The sequence below is a fragment of the Uloborus diversus genome, chromosome 4 (assembly GCF_026930045.1).
Source record: "Uloborus diversus isolate 005 chromosome 4, Udiv.v.3.1, whole genome shotgun sequence".
Taxonomy (NCBI): domain Eukaryota; kingdom Metazoa; phylum Arthropoda; class Arachnida; order Araneae; family Uloboridae; genus Uloborus; species Uloborus diversus.
Genome location: NC_072734.1, coordinates 134,134,525 through 134,149,520, shown reverse-complemented (window position 1 = coordinate 134,149,520; position 14,996 = coordinate 134,134,525). Strand labels below are relative to the sequence as shown.

Sequence of the window (14,996 nt, the reverse complement as noted above, 5' to 3'; positions counted from 1 at the left end):
TATTAAAAACAAGGAAGTTCTAATTTCTAAGGGGAGGGGGGCTCAAGCTCCCTATATGGGCGCCCTTGTTCGAGACGTGTCTAGATTTTAGAAACATCATAAAATTAGGCATTTTTATAAGTATTTTGTTTTTCCCCTATGAAACGTATTGAACACAAACCCTTTGCCCCCCCCCCCCTCCCATGAAGACTTCGAAATGACGAGCTTGATCATACACAAATTTGAATTAAAAATTATCTATTTCTCAAGGGGGGGGGGGGGGAATAGATATTAGATCACACATTTTGAACTAAAATTTTCGGAAGCCGGAACATTCTCATTATGCTGAATGAAGTTTCAGTTTTATCGAATGATAAAATACGAATATGAGAATCGTCATAAAATAATTCCGAAAATGATTGCTGGGTCTCCGTTAAAACTTATAAAATTTACATTGCTTTGATTCTCAGACGGGCCCCCTCAATGGACGGAACCCTAGTTTCTGGGGCTTCTAGCTGACGTGGCCTTGACTGATGGGAATCTAATCCACGTCCTCCTGCCCCACACACAGGAAAGCACGATCACTTGGCTTTTGGCCCTGATTAAAACTTAGCAAGTACATTTTAAGGAAGAAATAACGTTGGTACATGTATTAATTTCCATTTGCACACGCATATAAACGAAATGAGAGTTTGTATTTGTAAATCTAGCTTTGCCTTTACAGTTCATAAGAATTTACCTTATTTGAAAATATTTTGGCAACGGCAGTTCAGAAGAAAATTTTTCATTTTTCAGAGAAACAATTTAGTTGCCAAGTGCGCGATAAACCACGCCAAATAGAGACCTGGCGAGATATCTTTCTATTGTTCGTGAAGGCAGTTTAACAACGTCCTTAGCCAAAACAGCGAGCAGGGCAAAAAATAATCACTAACTACAACCGTTGAAGTTGTTTACTCGTTTCATGCTGTTGGGTCATGTTTTGCGTTTAGCGATTTAAAACCAAATAGTAAACGTGAACACTGGTTGTGAATAACAGTATGATAAATCATTCATAGAAATAAGTAATTCAGTTATGACAACAAACTAGAAATCACATGTTTCAATGAAAGCTTCCATTGAAAAAAAAAGATAAAATCTTATTGGTTTGTCATTCTTAAAAACACTTCGTTTCTAGAATGGATATGGAAAACACTATTATGGAAGTTACTGTTTTAGCTGCAGAAGTTGCGATATTTTCATTCTTTTATAGATTATATAAAAGTAAATCCGAGTGCTTACAATCGTTGACAGTAAGTATTTCCACTTCGTTTTAAAATATCAATGGTCAGAAAGAGGGAAATATTTATGGCAATGTGAAGAACGAATTTGATGTTGTTTACATAATATTTAAGTTTTCTTTTTGCACGATTTTATTTTTAATTTAAGGCCTGAACAGTTAAAAATATAAATGTATGCGGTACAGATGTGATATACCCCCCCCCCCCCCATTTGGCGACATTCGATTTTTTTGCACAAAATTAAAATATTTTTCTCGCCAATGAGGCGATAATTTTTTATGCATGGCATCCCTGGCCAAACTAACCTGTGTTTAGCAACCCGAAGGCAATCTTACAGATCTGTTCAAACTTGTTTACTTGGGTTGTTTGGGTTTCACGCAGGAGAGATACGTGGTGTTGTTTCGTGCAATATACCTTACAGGAATGCTTATTTTGTGTTAGTTTAAAATCAGTAGTTGTGTTTTGAAGTAAAAACATTAGAAAATGCCAGTTTCTTCAAACTTGAAGGTTAATTAAAAGTTAACTCCAACATGGTGTGTATCTGTAACGTGCCATTGTCATATGATGTATTGTTTTAGACTGAGTGTGAATATTTTATACCATATAAAAAGGTAAGTTCTTTATTTTAGAATTCAAAAAAAACCTCTCACTTCCAAAATTCTTTGTTTTTACAAATCCTTGAGGGGTTCTTGTAGTTTTTAACTTTATTTTTACTGTATGTAAATTAATTTTACAGAAATAGTACGGTTATTTTGTTCTAAAAGTTAATTCTTATCGATGCCACGAATTATTTAGACATACTATTAACGTGCCTCCTTTAGGTACTGAATTTTATGTTAACAATTGAAAGTTCTTTCGGTTGTACTCTTAAATATGCTGAATTTTATTAATAAATCTGCACAATAATGGTGCATATTTCACACTTAAAACTGTGTCATTATTGTACACTGAACGGAAGGAGCCACCCTTGGGTGTCTCCATGAAAATATACATAACTGTGACCATACTCCGACTGTAATGTATATTAACAGTCGGAGAAATAACGGACCGAGCGGAGCGAGGTCCTGGCGAGCCGAGGTCTCATTACGAAAGTACTATGAGACCGAGGGCTCGTATCCAGGAGAAATGATGAAAAAAAAATTAATGCATTAATTTCGGCTTGTAATTAATACAATAATTTATTTCATTGTATTTTAATATGTTTACAAAAAACCCCGGCCCTGTACATTTTTGAAGCATATATTCGTGATGTTTTTTGTTGTGCTTTTATGTTGTTTTTATATATATTGTGTTCTGAAGTGCTTTGATCATGTTTTTTTATCTGATTTTTTCCTGTTGGCGCTAAAAAAGCATCGCTAAGAATGATGTATGACATATGTCGTCATACATCATTTTCTTGGCGACGCTTTCTTGGCGCCAACAGGAAAAAGTCGCCAAGGGTGGGGTATATCACATCAGTTCCAATGTATGCTTCAAATCATTTGGAGCAAGGGCCACACTATGATTTTTGAAGGCACTTTACACGAAACTGTTATGGTGCCCCCCTCTAATTTTTCTATATAATGAAGAAATTTGATACTGGCGTTAACACAACTACATGCTAAATTTGGTAGTGCTTCAGATTACAATATACAATAATAATGCATTATAAATTCCAGAATTTTTTTAAAAACACTAAGCACTTTTCGTAATGGCACTCAAAAGGACAAAATCACTTTTCTGGGCCAGAAAGGACAATTTAAGTATTCCTGCAGTTTTCAATTATTCCGGGAAAATGACCACAAACCAAAAAGAGTGCCACAAATAACAAAATTATGGCTGAAAGCTAGATAATGCTAATAAGAAATTCGCTACATGACTTCTGCCATACTTTTTTTCAGGCGGCACATACTGAATGTTAAGCAGTAATACACTAAATTTATATATAATTTGTTATTACTTGAGCTTTGGAATTTTTTTCTGCGTATTTAAATGAATCTGTAATATTCAAATGAGTTTGTTTTGTAGTACACAGTAAAACTAATGTGATTTGTCATAAGATTTAAGAAAAATTGAGAAACAACAAAATTTAAATTTAACATCAATGTGTTTTCTCTGACATTAATATCACTTCAAATGGGAAAAATAATTAAGTAACAGTTTCAGCGAGTAATTTTCATTACATATTCTGCCTTAATACATTGATTTCTTCAGTTACTATTAGAACCATCCTAGTTTTGGCATATAACACATTGATGTTTGGTTAATCGATATTGATATGTTTTTTTCATCTGTTCGCAACTGCAATTAACTATAGGGTGTGCTGCAGCCACTGTCTAATGGCGGATGAAAAAGGTAAAACAAACAAATGCTGTAACTTATAATTTGGTGACTGACATTCATTTTTTATTCTGTTCATAGGAAGCTTTCTTGTCTATTCGTTTGAAATTCTATTGCACCACAAACTGTCAGAAGTCTGTAATTTACCACAAAGAAAACACATGGAATGGATTGTTTTACCTTTTTTTGGTAGTATTGTTAATTACCGCAAGGTAGAGTGTTCGAGCTCGGGAGTTGCGAATTGGTAAATATTCACATACAAATAACACAAATGTGACCGCCAGCAGTAGGTTGTGGGCACAGCTAGGGTGGTCCTAATATGTTTTTGAGTCTGCAATGAAGATCAATGGCCCTCTTAGAGCTATCTACCCCCTTACTTATTACAGCCGCTTCCAGTAAACTGTTCCATGTTCCCACAACCCTTAAAGGAATAATTTTTCCTAATTTCCAGATTAGCCTGTGATTTGAATAGCTCAAAACAATGACCCCTCGTCCTGCTTTCCATGCAAAAATTTAAGCCATTAACATCTTTCATTGTTAAAATTTAAACAACTGAATCATGTCTCCCCTGACTCTCCTTCGCTCCAGACTATACATATTAAGACTGAGCCATCATAATTTAAACCTGAAAGTCACTTTGCTGGCCTGGTAGCCCTTCTTTGAACCCTTTTCAAAAAGAAACTTGAGATAAGAAGACCAAAACTGAACAGCATACTTCAAATGAGGTCTTACCAGACTTCTGTATAAAGGCAGAAGAGCCTCATTAGATTTTTTTGAAATAGATCAATTGATAAACCCAAGCATTCATGTTGTAAATTTGGAATTCTATTGTTTGGATTTTAAGTTTAAATATGTTTTAATGTAAAATGAGTTCAATGTCATGATGAGAAAACATCTGCTATTATTATTATTGTTATTAGTATTATAATTAATTTTTATAAACTTTTTATAATTAGGAGGCTCAATGTTTTGAACTCAGTCCCAATTTGAAGGAGAATGTGCAAAATAAAGGAGGAGTTATTCCATATGCTGTAATTACTGGTAACATCAAAGCACTTGCCACACCTTTGAAAAGTCAACACTTCTCCCACATTCGTGGTGTCATACGAGAGAATATCATACAAGAAAATAAAGTCAGATGGATCCCTTTTCTAAGAGTATGGTATGTTTCAAATCATTGTGCATTAAGGCTTCATCATTTTCCCAATTTATAAGCAATTGTTCGCCAAATTACTTGTTTGGGTGAGGTGCAAATTTTTTGGGACAGGACAGTTGGACCTGCATTATTTGATTTCTTAACATCACTTATAACATGTCATTGGACTTTATCGTTACTGTAAACTGATGATTATCCTCGGAATAGGGTGGCACGATAATCGCAGATAAGCGAAAACTGCGAATAACCCAAATAATAGGTAAAAATGATACTATTGTATACAATGGCAAAAAAATATGAATAAACTCACACATACATTTTAATCATAGCCAAAACGATAACATTGAATGTAAAAAATATATGTAAAAACCTAAAAATGAGCAATGCACAAACATATGTTTAAAAAACATTTAATGAATATAATATTACTACATATCCTAATTTTTTACAAAAAAACTTGGTAAGTAGTAGTCGGTTACTATTAACCGGGTTACAAAAACTCGGTTAGTAGTTAGCTCGGTTTTTTCAATTTGAAAGTCTTCTTAATTTTTAATTGAAATTTTTTCAACAGCATCTTGTCAAAGAGTGTTGTATCAGCATGCTCCTCTAAATATTTAATAATAAGTCCATCAACGTAGATTTTTATTGAACTATTAATCAATTCCGCTTAAGGACTGCAGTTGTACAAATTAGGTTGCAACTAGTCTGGTTTCGGTGATTTTGTAATTTTGATACTGTGGAAAGGAAAAAGAAGAAAGAAATAAAAAGTCTTACCTATGACAATTTTCTTGAACTTAGGTTTCTGTAGGTGTCAACAAAAGCACAAAATTGGCCATTAGTTGGTTGAAAATTTAATTAATTTTAATCATTATAAATTAAATACTTAAATTATTATTAATTAAACTTAATTAATAATAATTCGATACATTAAAATGACCTAGTTAAGTTGTATTATAACCTGTTGAGACCAGTATTCACACCAGCCAACACAATACAATAAATAAATATTACTAAAATCTAATAAACAATAAATATTTTATGAACATGATACATATAGATATTGATTAAACATTAGCGTAATACTTGACACAGGACACACATCCATCTTATGTGCAGAAAAATACAATAAACTTTACTAAATAATCGTAAAAAAAATGCGGCTAAAATCTTCTTTAAAATTAAATATTTTATGAATATAATTAGGACATTGATGAATATTCACCGATTCTTTTCAATTGTCAAAAAATGAAGGTGAATGAATATGTTGGAGTCTCAGAGTCTGATACAAGAACTCCGGATATGTTTCCATTGGTTTTGGGTTCATCAGTTTTTTCAACTTTTCAAAAAAGACAACAATGTTTTGTCACCCAAATGTTTCATTATTTTGGTTATGGGTAGTCCTTTTTCTAACAAAGGCAGCTTTTTTCAGCACTGTTTCCATCTAATACGATGGGCTAATTACGGAAACCCTCGTGTAACGAGGTATTCGGGCAAACACGATACTAAAATTTTACATTTCCAGCCCGACAGTAAGTCCTAAACACTGATTTAAACTAACTATTTACAGCTCATTTAAAAATAAACTCTGCACAAACAAAAACAAAACTATGTAAAAATCACAACAGAAAGGAATAATCTACAGAGACTTTACATAAAAATATTGACACATTATAATAGCTATCGGCGATTAAATTTGTTCTATAAAAAGCGATCGAATGGCAGACACTTCTTTTCGTTATATTGGCGCTTGAAGACAGCTGCCGCAAAGAAGAGATTGTCTCAAGCAGAGCTAATTTACCTCCTACATAAAAAAAAGTGACATGTAATGCCCCCCCCCCCCCAAAAAAAAAGAATAAAAAAATTATTTACTCTCTCTTGTGGTTTCGGTCAGGTTTTCTTTTCTTTCTTTTTCAAGGAGTCATTTTCACTACTGAAATGCAATCAACTTTATAACAGATTAAAAAGTGTTGTCACAGAGTGGAGGGGGGGGGGGATTAATGACTCAAATGACCCCGCTTCCCCTCCTTTTTTTGTATCCACCACTTCATGTAATGCCCAAAAACATTGAATTCAAAAATATATATACTTTTTCTCATGGCTTCGACATTTTAAAATATTTTTTCAAATAAACATTCAAAATTTCCCCCGCAGTTAAAGGGGTTGGCATGACCCCCCCCCCTGTATCCGCTACTGGCACTAGCAAAGCTTAAATGGGTGTATTTTTCTACATTCAGTAAATGATCACAGTTTAAAAAAAATTAAATTAAATTAAAATGAAAATTGAAAAGACTGGATAATCCAACCTGCATCAATGTTTCTGAACTTCCTAAGTTTTATAAATGTGCAGATTATTCATTGGTTATTATTATTTTGATTGTATTGTAAACAGATATAAGCGTTGGAAGAGATATATTCTTAATCATTAATTAATTCATAGAATTCTGTTGCAGGAGCTCAACCAATAATACTATCCAACAATCAATGACAAGTGTTCCTTTTGCTTTAAGTGGAAGAAGCGGATTATTTAGGAAGCAAGTGTGTGTTGAAGTGATAGATCCGCTTGTAGCTGAAGAACTAGATATCCCAGTCATTTACAATGAATTCACTTCTCACCAGGAAACTTTTGGTGAAGCACTCGTCGACTTCTTTCGCGGAGAAAGAACGGTGGGGATTCAGAATATCGAACGTGTCCTCATTGAGGACACCAATTTGACAGCTGTCGGTCAACTGGTGATCGAGGACGATGCACTGAAAATAAAACCTCCAGATGTTGGTACATATTTTCTAACGCCCTCCACTTTTGAATCTTTGATCGCAAAAGTAAATGGCACTACAAAAGCGTTGAAGGTTTTTACCTATTTTCTTGGAATCATTAGTTTTTTTTCTTTCATTTATGTGGCCAAGAAGGCGGGCTCAGAGTTCAAGCGTAGGCGAGATGCTGCAGCGTATCGAAAAATGTTGGAAGAAGCGAAGAAAAAGAGACGAGAAGAAATGTCTGAAGATTTAGCGACTTCAGAGCACATGCCGAAATGTGTGATATGTTTGTCAAAGCCTGTAGAAGTAGTTATACTTACGTGTGGGCATGCATGCTTATGTATTGATTGCTCAGAACGTATGACTGAATTTTCAAGCAATTTATGCCCCATATGCAGAGAAGTAATTGATCACCTTGCTCCTGTTTATTTACCGTAAATGGCCATGCCAGTGGAAAAGATTTTTAAAAATTTAATTCTTAGCATTTGATGCTTCAAAAATGTCCGTAACACAGGGTTATAGTGCCTAGAAAGAGTAGTGTGCCGATCGGCGGGGAAAAAGTGAGGTCAGATCTGAGGAAAATCCAGGTGGCGCTGCACTCGAGTAGTACGTTATGCTCCTCAATCAGACTCGTTTTAAATCAGCGATTGCATGCTGATTTCGCAGTTTAAAAACCCCGTTTTTCGGATTAAACTTATTTCTGCGCAAAAGACAAATTCTGTAATAAGTGCTAATTGTTACATGGGTGTTCGTTTATTTTTTGAAGCATATAAAATTACCTTATTACCTTATTATAAAACTACCTTACTTCAATGAAAATAGTAGACTATAAGGGCCCATTCATTAAATACGTAAGGGTCTCAAGGGGGAGGGGGGTTGGAAAAGCCTCTACGTACCCTTACTTGGGGGGAGGGTCAAACTCATTCTTACATAATATTTTCCAAGTCGATATATTTCACATTAGACATTGCGCGGTCAAGTGATTTGGCAGAGATTATGTTCCATGGAAGGTCGTCTGGAAGGTAAGAAACGTGTTAGGATAAGATGTTTTTTTATTTGTTTTACAAAGAATTTGTAGTGTAAAATATAATAAAGGAATCGCATTGCGTACGGCATGTTTTATTTGTAATTAATATTACATCAAAAAAAAAAAAAAGTCGAAAAAACATTCAGTTTAGATTCTTTTCAGTAACTATTTCTTTACGCAAAAGGTTTAATTTAATAATGTGAATTTAATAACAATTCCAGTGATGTAACGATTCAAGATTTGTTATTTTATCATTTTGAAAAACGAAATGGAATCTTACATAAGAATGGGGGGGGGGGGGGGGGTGAAAATTCTTACGTACCCTTACATGGGGGAGGGAGGGTCAAAAATTGCCAAAATCATCCTTACGTAATTAATGAATGGCCCCTAAGTATTCAATAACAGCGCGTCTCTTATTTCTCTACTAATAATAAAGCCGAATCTCTCTGTCTGGATTTCTGTCCGGAATTCTGTCTGGATCCCTGTGACGCGCACAGCGCCTATACCGTTCGGCCGATTTTCATGAAATTTAGTACAAAGTTAGTTTGTAGCATAGGGGTGTGCACCTCGAAGCGAATTTTCGAAAATTCGATTTTGTTCTTTTTTCATTTTTAAATTTTAAAAACAGTTTCTGAAGCAGAATTATCATAAGATGGACGAGTAAATTACGAAATTATCCTGACGTGGAATCGTAACATGGGAAGAGCGAATGAACATAGCCAATTGGCGAGAAATTCATCATCCATTATTGTAAATATACAGGCTAATCAAATGACCTTTTAATTTTCTCCTTCGGACAAAGTCATGCGGGTACCGCTAGTTACAAAATAAAACTGCTTCTAAATTCTTGAAGCTAATTAAAATTATCAGGGCTTCTCAGTCTGAGTCGAAGAATAGGATAATCTACTTTTACACCTTTGACCACAATAGTAGCATTGATTTGTAAATTTTCTTCTACTTCAATAATGATCTTTTTATCGTCAATATTATTTTCCACATAATTTTCATTATATACAAAAACTACAATATTTGGAGATTTTTTAAATTTCATACAAACCCAACATTCGTTAGGAAAATTAGTATGAACAATTTCATCTATAATAGATTTATATGTGGTTATTTCAGTTTCATCCGCGGAAAGATCAAGTTTTATTTTTTTCAAACAGGGAGCATTTTTCTTAACTGCATAATTCCTGATGGACCTTTGCTTTGGCATTTTTTTAGTAAAGTATGTTGGCAGATTTGGGAAAATTGTCGTAATTGCCTCGTCTTTTAAAAAAAGTTTTCCCCGGGGAATCAAAACTTCCTCACCATTTATAATATGCTCATTATACGTTTCAATAAAATGTTTTTCGAAATGCAGAGCACAAAATGAGCAATATTTATCAAAAACTTTATCTAACCTGGGAATTAACGAGTTCCACTTCTTTAGTTTTTCTTCATCTGCTGGAGCTTTAAAAAGCGAAACTTTTTCTTTGCATGTTTTGTATCCACTTTTGCACCCTGGTACGAAACAAGATGAAGCTTTACTTCTTCTAATATTAAACTTTGATGCCTCCATTAAAAGCCTTAAACGCTGTTTCATGAAATATTCAAGAAATAAAGGTAAAAAAGAGAAACGCGGAACTAAATTGTAACAAAATCCCGCGTCTACTAATGTAAACACCGCAAAATTGAACGTACACCTCGACCGCACTGCCCTCTAGCGGTTTTCATACATTTTGTCTTCAAGAATCGAAGGGGAAAAAGCGCCAATCGGCACACTATTCTTTCTAGGCACTATAACAGGGTGTATTAAAAAAACTGATTTTTAACGGTGATAAATTTTAATGGAAACGTACAAAAGCAGTTTAACTCCTTTAAAAAAAACTCAACAAGTATTTAAGTCTGACCGCAAAAAGTTGACCCTTGGCTCCACCTTGTTTCAGAACTATTCATTTTCGTGCAGGAGCGATACGGAGGGGAAAGTTGTAACAGAATTTGCAAGTGCATCATTGGTTCTAGAGCTTGAATACGTCACCTTGGAATTTAAGAAATTAACTAAAGAGGCTAAACACTTAAATTTTGTGCGATCATGGGAGATGTCTCATTGGACAAGTTACATCCTATGTAAGTGGGTGGTAACCTTGTTGTTACTTTTCTTTCAGCAGCCATTGGTCAGAGATAACAATGCCACCTATAATAATTTCCATTGAAATATATTGAGAGTAGGGTTACGATAAAAGAATATAAAGCTTGTCAGTTTTAATTTTTCGCCTACTCAATGCAGCTATTGCTGCAACTTAACCTTTCAGGTCGAAATAATCACACAATGAAAATATACTAGGAGTACGTTTTTTTTTAATCCCCCCCCCCATTGCCAAAATTTCTATAAACACTCCCAAATATCCTTTCTTTCATCTCTCCTATTTTAAGGAATGGGCTTGTTTTCTCAAATGATTGACAAGTGTGTCATTTGTTTCCGGTCGAACTTTTTTTTTATATAAAAATTCATTAGTGGCATTGTAAATGCTTTGTGTAATGTCCACCTGCAGTTGCATGTATGACATCAAAACAATATCGTCGACGTTTTTTTGCAAGCTGCTGGCAGTGATGAATTACACTGCTTTTAATATCCTGTATTATAGGTCATAAATATAAGGGTTGCCCAAATGAAAAGTGATAAGTTGAATAAAAATAATACTTTTAATGTAAATCAAAAGAAATCGTCATGGGCGTTGAGGCACAGGTCCCAGCGTTGCAGCAGCAGGTCGATGCCTTCGCTTTAGAAAGATCAGGGCTGATTCCTCAGGAAGTCCAGCACGGCTTCCTTCACTTCATCGTCCGAATGTAAACGTTTCCCCTCTAATGCTCACTTAAGTGGCCCGAAGATATGGAAGTCACAGGTTGACAAGTTCAGACTAGACGGGGGTGCTGTAAAGCTTCCCAACGGAAAATTTATTTAGGGTCTTCTGGGTTTCCTAGGATGATCTTTGTGGGTGATAGTGTGAACTCCTTTACTGAGGTTGAGTTCGTCACTGATTTCATGAGTCTCTTAATCTTTCGATTAGCTCGGATCATTTCATGGGGATATTTCGCATGGGGGGTATTTTTCTTTGCAAATCTAAACAAAGAGGCCGAAAACATCCATTAACATAGGGTTACTATAAATCTGCAGAGTTACCAAAACAAAATTATTTACTCCGAAAACGAGACGACCGCGCTAGATTCCCAATTATCAAAATATCCCCAAAATATTCATAAGCAATAAAGGCAACTTCCTTCAAAATGTTTAAAAAGAAAGTATTGAAAAATTGTCTGGAAAATGGACCTAGTGTTTTAGTTGAAAATTGTCTGGAAAGTGGACGTAGTGTTATAGTTTTTTTCTCGAAAGAGAAGCTTTGAAAATTGGCTTAATTAAAATTGCTTATATCTCCGGTTCTAATTAAGTGAGAGAAATGGAACAATCACTCTCTTGTTCAGAAAAAAAAAACCCTTTCCAACGATTTATAATGTTAGGGGATGGGGGGATTTTTTTCAACTACCAATTTGGCGAAACATGTAAATTTTTAGCTAAATTAATTTAGAAAAAAGCTAATTTGAAATTTAGAATTCGGGCTTCGAGGTGCAGACCCCCGGGGTACGTTTGAATTTTGTGCCAAGTTTCGGGGCTGTAGGTGCTATGGGGGCTTCTGGCCATCGGGTACAAGCAAAGAAACACCGTCACCTTTATATATATAGATAAATATTTTTTTACAAGTGCGATATTAAAGTATGCTGGAAATTAGATAGATAATTTAAACAATAAATTCATTTCAACTCAGGTTAAACTAGCAAATGTGCTATTCATGCAGTGAACTGGATGTTATATGAATGCATAACCATCTGATAAGTCAGATAAAAATCATGAAATATTTCTGGTAATGCAAGAGAATGACCATATACGATATGCAATCAGAGGGTAATTAATACATCAAGATATTTATACCAGAGCAAATTCTGAACATGACGAGTGGTAAGGAATCCGACCAGTTACTAGTACGAGCTCTTTAGCTGACGATGAAAGTTATCAATGAACCCATTGGCATGAGGTTCACAACTAGTGATGCAAATCTCATGAATGTCTAGAAATTTGCTGAGAGTATCACAAAGCTGATTTAGTAGATTTGTACCACGATGTGGAAACCCTGACCGAGGGGAATGTTTTAACTACAGTAGTCCGGTTTTCCACAAGAAACACATATGGCCACTAACTGAACTTTGGAGTAATGTTCAGTACACATCAGCATACAGTAATTACTGAAGGGAATCTAAGAGGGCCGACAATGTCCAAGTGCACGTGGCAGGATGTTGATAAAGATAAAGAAAAATGCCTGAAGCAGTTCGCTTGCTCTTGTCACGACTTGTTTTCTAATTAAGAACAGGATTTCAGAAATTTATTCAAGTGTTGCTATATAGACACGGAGGTACATGAACATATTACTTCACGTAGCCTCCCCCCCCCCCAAAAAAAAAAATCATTTGGGTAATTAATCGTTGTTGCAGTGGACATCCATCAAAGCTTTGTACTTGTAGAATGTGTCAGGCGAATTCAGCAATCGTCTTTTGATCTTTTAGGTGCTGCCGATGGTGGATACGTAGAACATTTACTTGACAAAACGTCAGTGTTTTGTGAGCATTTTTTTCTCATTACTTTGTATGTTCGTATTAAAAAATTGTACGATTCAAAATAAAATCGAATCATTCTTTTTGAAATACCCTGTACAAATATTGCAATTAAGGTATGGTTATTGTATGGTTTTTGGTTTCTTTATCTTTGATTTATTGTATTATTTTCAAATAAGGTTTGTAAATAAACTACTTTTAAGCAATGTAGTAAAAGTAATTTATTTTTATTGATTTCTGACGGGGTTGACATCAATACGTAACATTTTATCCTATAATTTCGCTGGAGCTCCCCCCACCTCCTCCGGCCCCTATTAATTCGTAATAGTAATTATAAAACATGTTTTTATAGGCCTTCCGTTCGAAAGCACAATAACACCTCCCAGTGTGATGGTGGTCTTACATATCCCCCCCCCCCAAAACATTGAATTTTTGATGCATTGTTATTAAGTAAAAGGACGCCCATGTAAGGAGGGGGCTCGAGCTCCCTCCCCCCCCCCTTGAAATTAAAACTTCCTTGCTTTTAGTACTTTTTTCTTTGCAAAAATGTAAAAACATTTCTTCTCCAGCCTATAATGAATAAGTTATTAAAAATGTCAAATTTTAATGACTCTAATCTGTCCTAAAATCAGTTTCCACGGGGAAAATATCCAGCTAAACCACGGGGAAATATTTGAGCCCCTCCCCTTGCAACTTTGCATGTGGGCGCCCATGCTTAAGTATAGTATGTCATTACCGTTGCCTTTGCTGTGTAGTAATGATAAAACCTAAGTTGTGAAAAAAACTCAAAATTTTGTTCCAAAATCTGGGTAGTAAACAAGATGAAATAAATAAAAGTTCAAATGAAAGTGATTACACAATAAATTATTAAATTCTACCACTGACAATGAAACCTGAACTCCGGAAATTACTCGTAACAATGTTGCCTTACCTCCCCCCCCCTAAAATACGTCATCAGTGCGCAAAACACTTAAGAATGCTCAATTTTTAACCGATTTTAAAAAGGAGGTGATTATCAGTGCATACCGTTTGTGTTTTTCTTCTTTTTACGTTAATTTTTTCCCTACAATAAACTGCAGTTTTCGCACATAATTCCCGTTTCTGTAGTACCCCATTCCAAGGCATGACGGATGGGATATTTACAGTACTTCTTTTCAATACGGGTTAACGTATATTGGACAAACTAGACATGTACTTGGTTCTGTTTAATAGAGCATGAAAACTGTCAAAACTAATGGAATTTCATGGATCATTCTTCAAAAAATTTAACTTTTCTGTCACACACCTTTTACAGTATAAACTTTAAGGAACATTTCATTTAACAATGCTTTTTAATTCATAAAAAATATATCTATTTAAACCTGCCAAAAGGTTTTTAATAATAATTTTTATGTTAATATAGTCTTGGTTCACAGCATGTGAATTCTCACCTCCCTTAATAACTTGTTTAATTAAAAGTATATTATTTATTTATCATTTCTCTCATTAGTGTCTCAAATGCTAATTATGTATTATTAATTTTTAATATTGTGCTTTTGTTCGTTTGAGGGGGATAAGAATTTACGTCACACGATAAATTCTCACCTCCGTTACCCACACAAAATGCCATTTCTCATTAACAGATGGCAGTAATGGTATCAAATTTTGTTTCCCATTATACAAGGGATCCCCCTTCTTGATTTTCAGCCATAAAGAAGTTGTAAGATTTTTGTTGAAAAACAAGAAGATAGATTTTGTTTTAAAAACCCAGGTGTGGTTATTATTCTTATTGTGAATTCTCACCTGCGTGAACTTGAATTTCAGAGATGTAAATTAATGTAAAAAAAAGAAGAAAACAAAT

At 34.6% G+C, this 14,996-nt stretch overlaps 1 protein-coding gene across 1 annotated transcript; it reads left to right on the top strand.

Annotated features, from left to right (window-relative positions):
• Positions 1-921: 921 nt before the first annotated feature.
• LOC129220310 (mitochondrial ubiquitin ligase activator of nfkb 1-like) lies at positions 922-13,358 on the top strand. Its single transcript, XM_054854708.1, has 4 exons — positions 922-1,268; positions 4,532-4,737; positions 7,182-8,000; positions 10,301-13,358. Exons 1-3 carry the CDS (start codon positions 1,155-1,157, stop codon positions 7,921-7,923), a joined length of 1,062 nt encoding a protein of 353 aa, XP_054710683.1. The 5' UTR covers positions 922-1,154; the 3' UTR covers positions 7,924-8,000; positions 10,301-13,358.
• Positions 13,359-14,996: the final 1,638 nt, after the last annotated feature.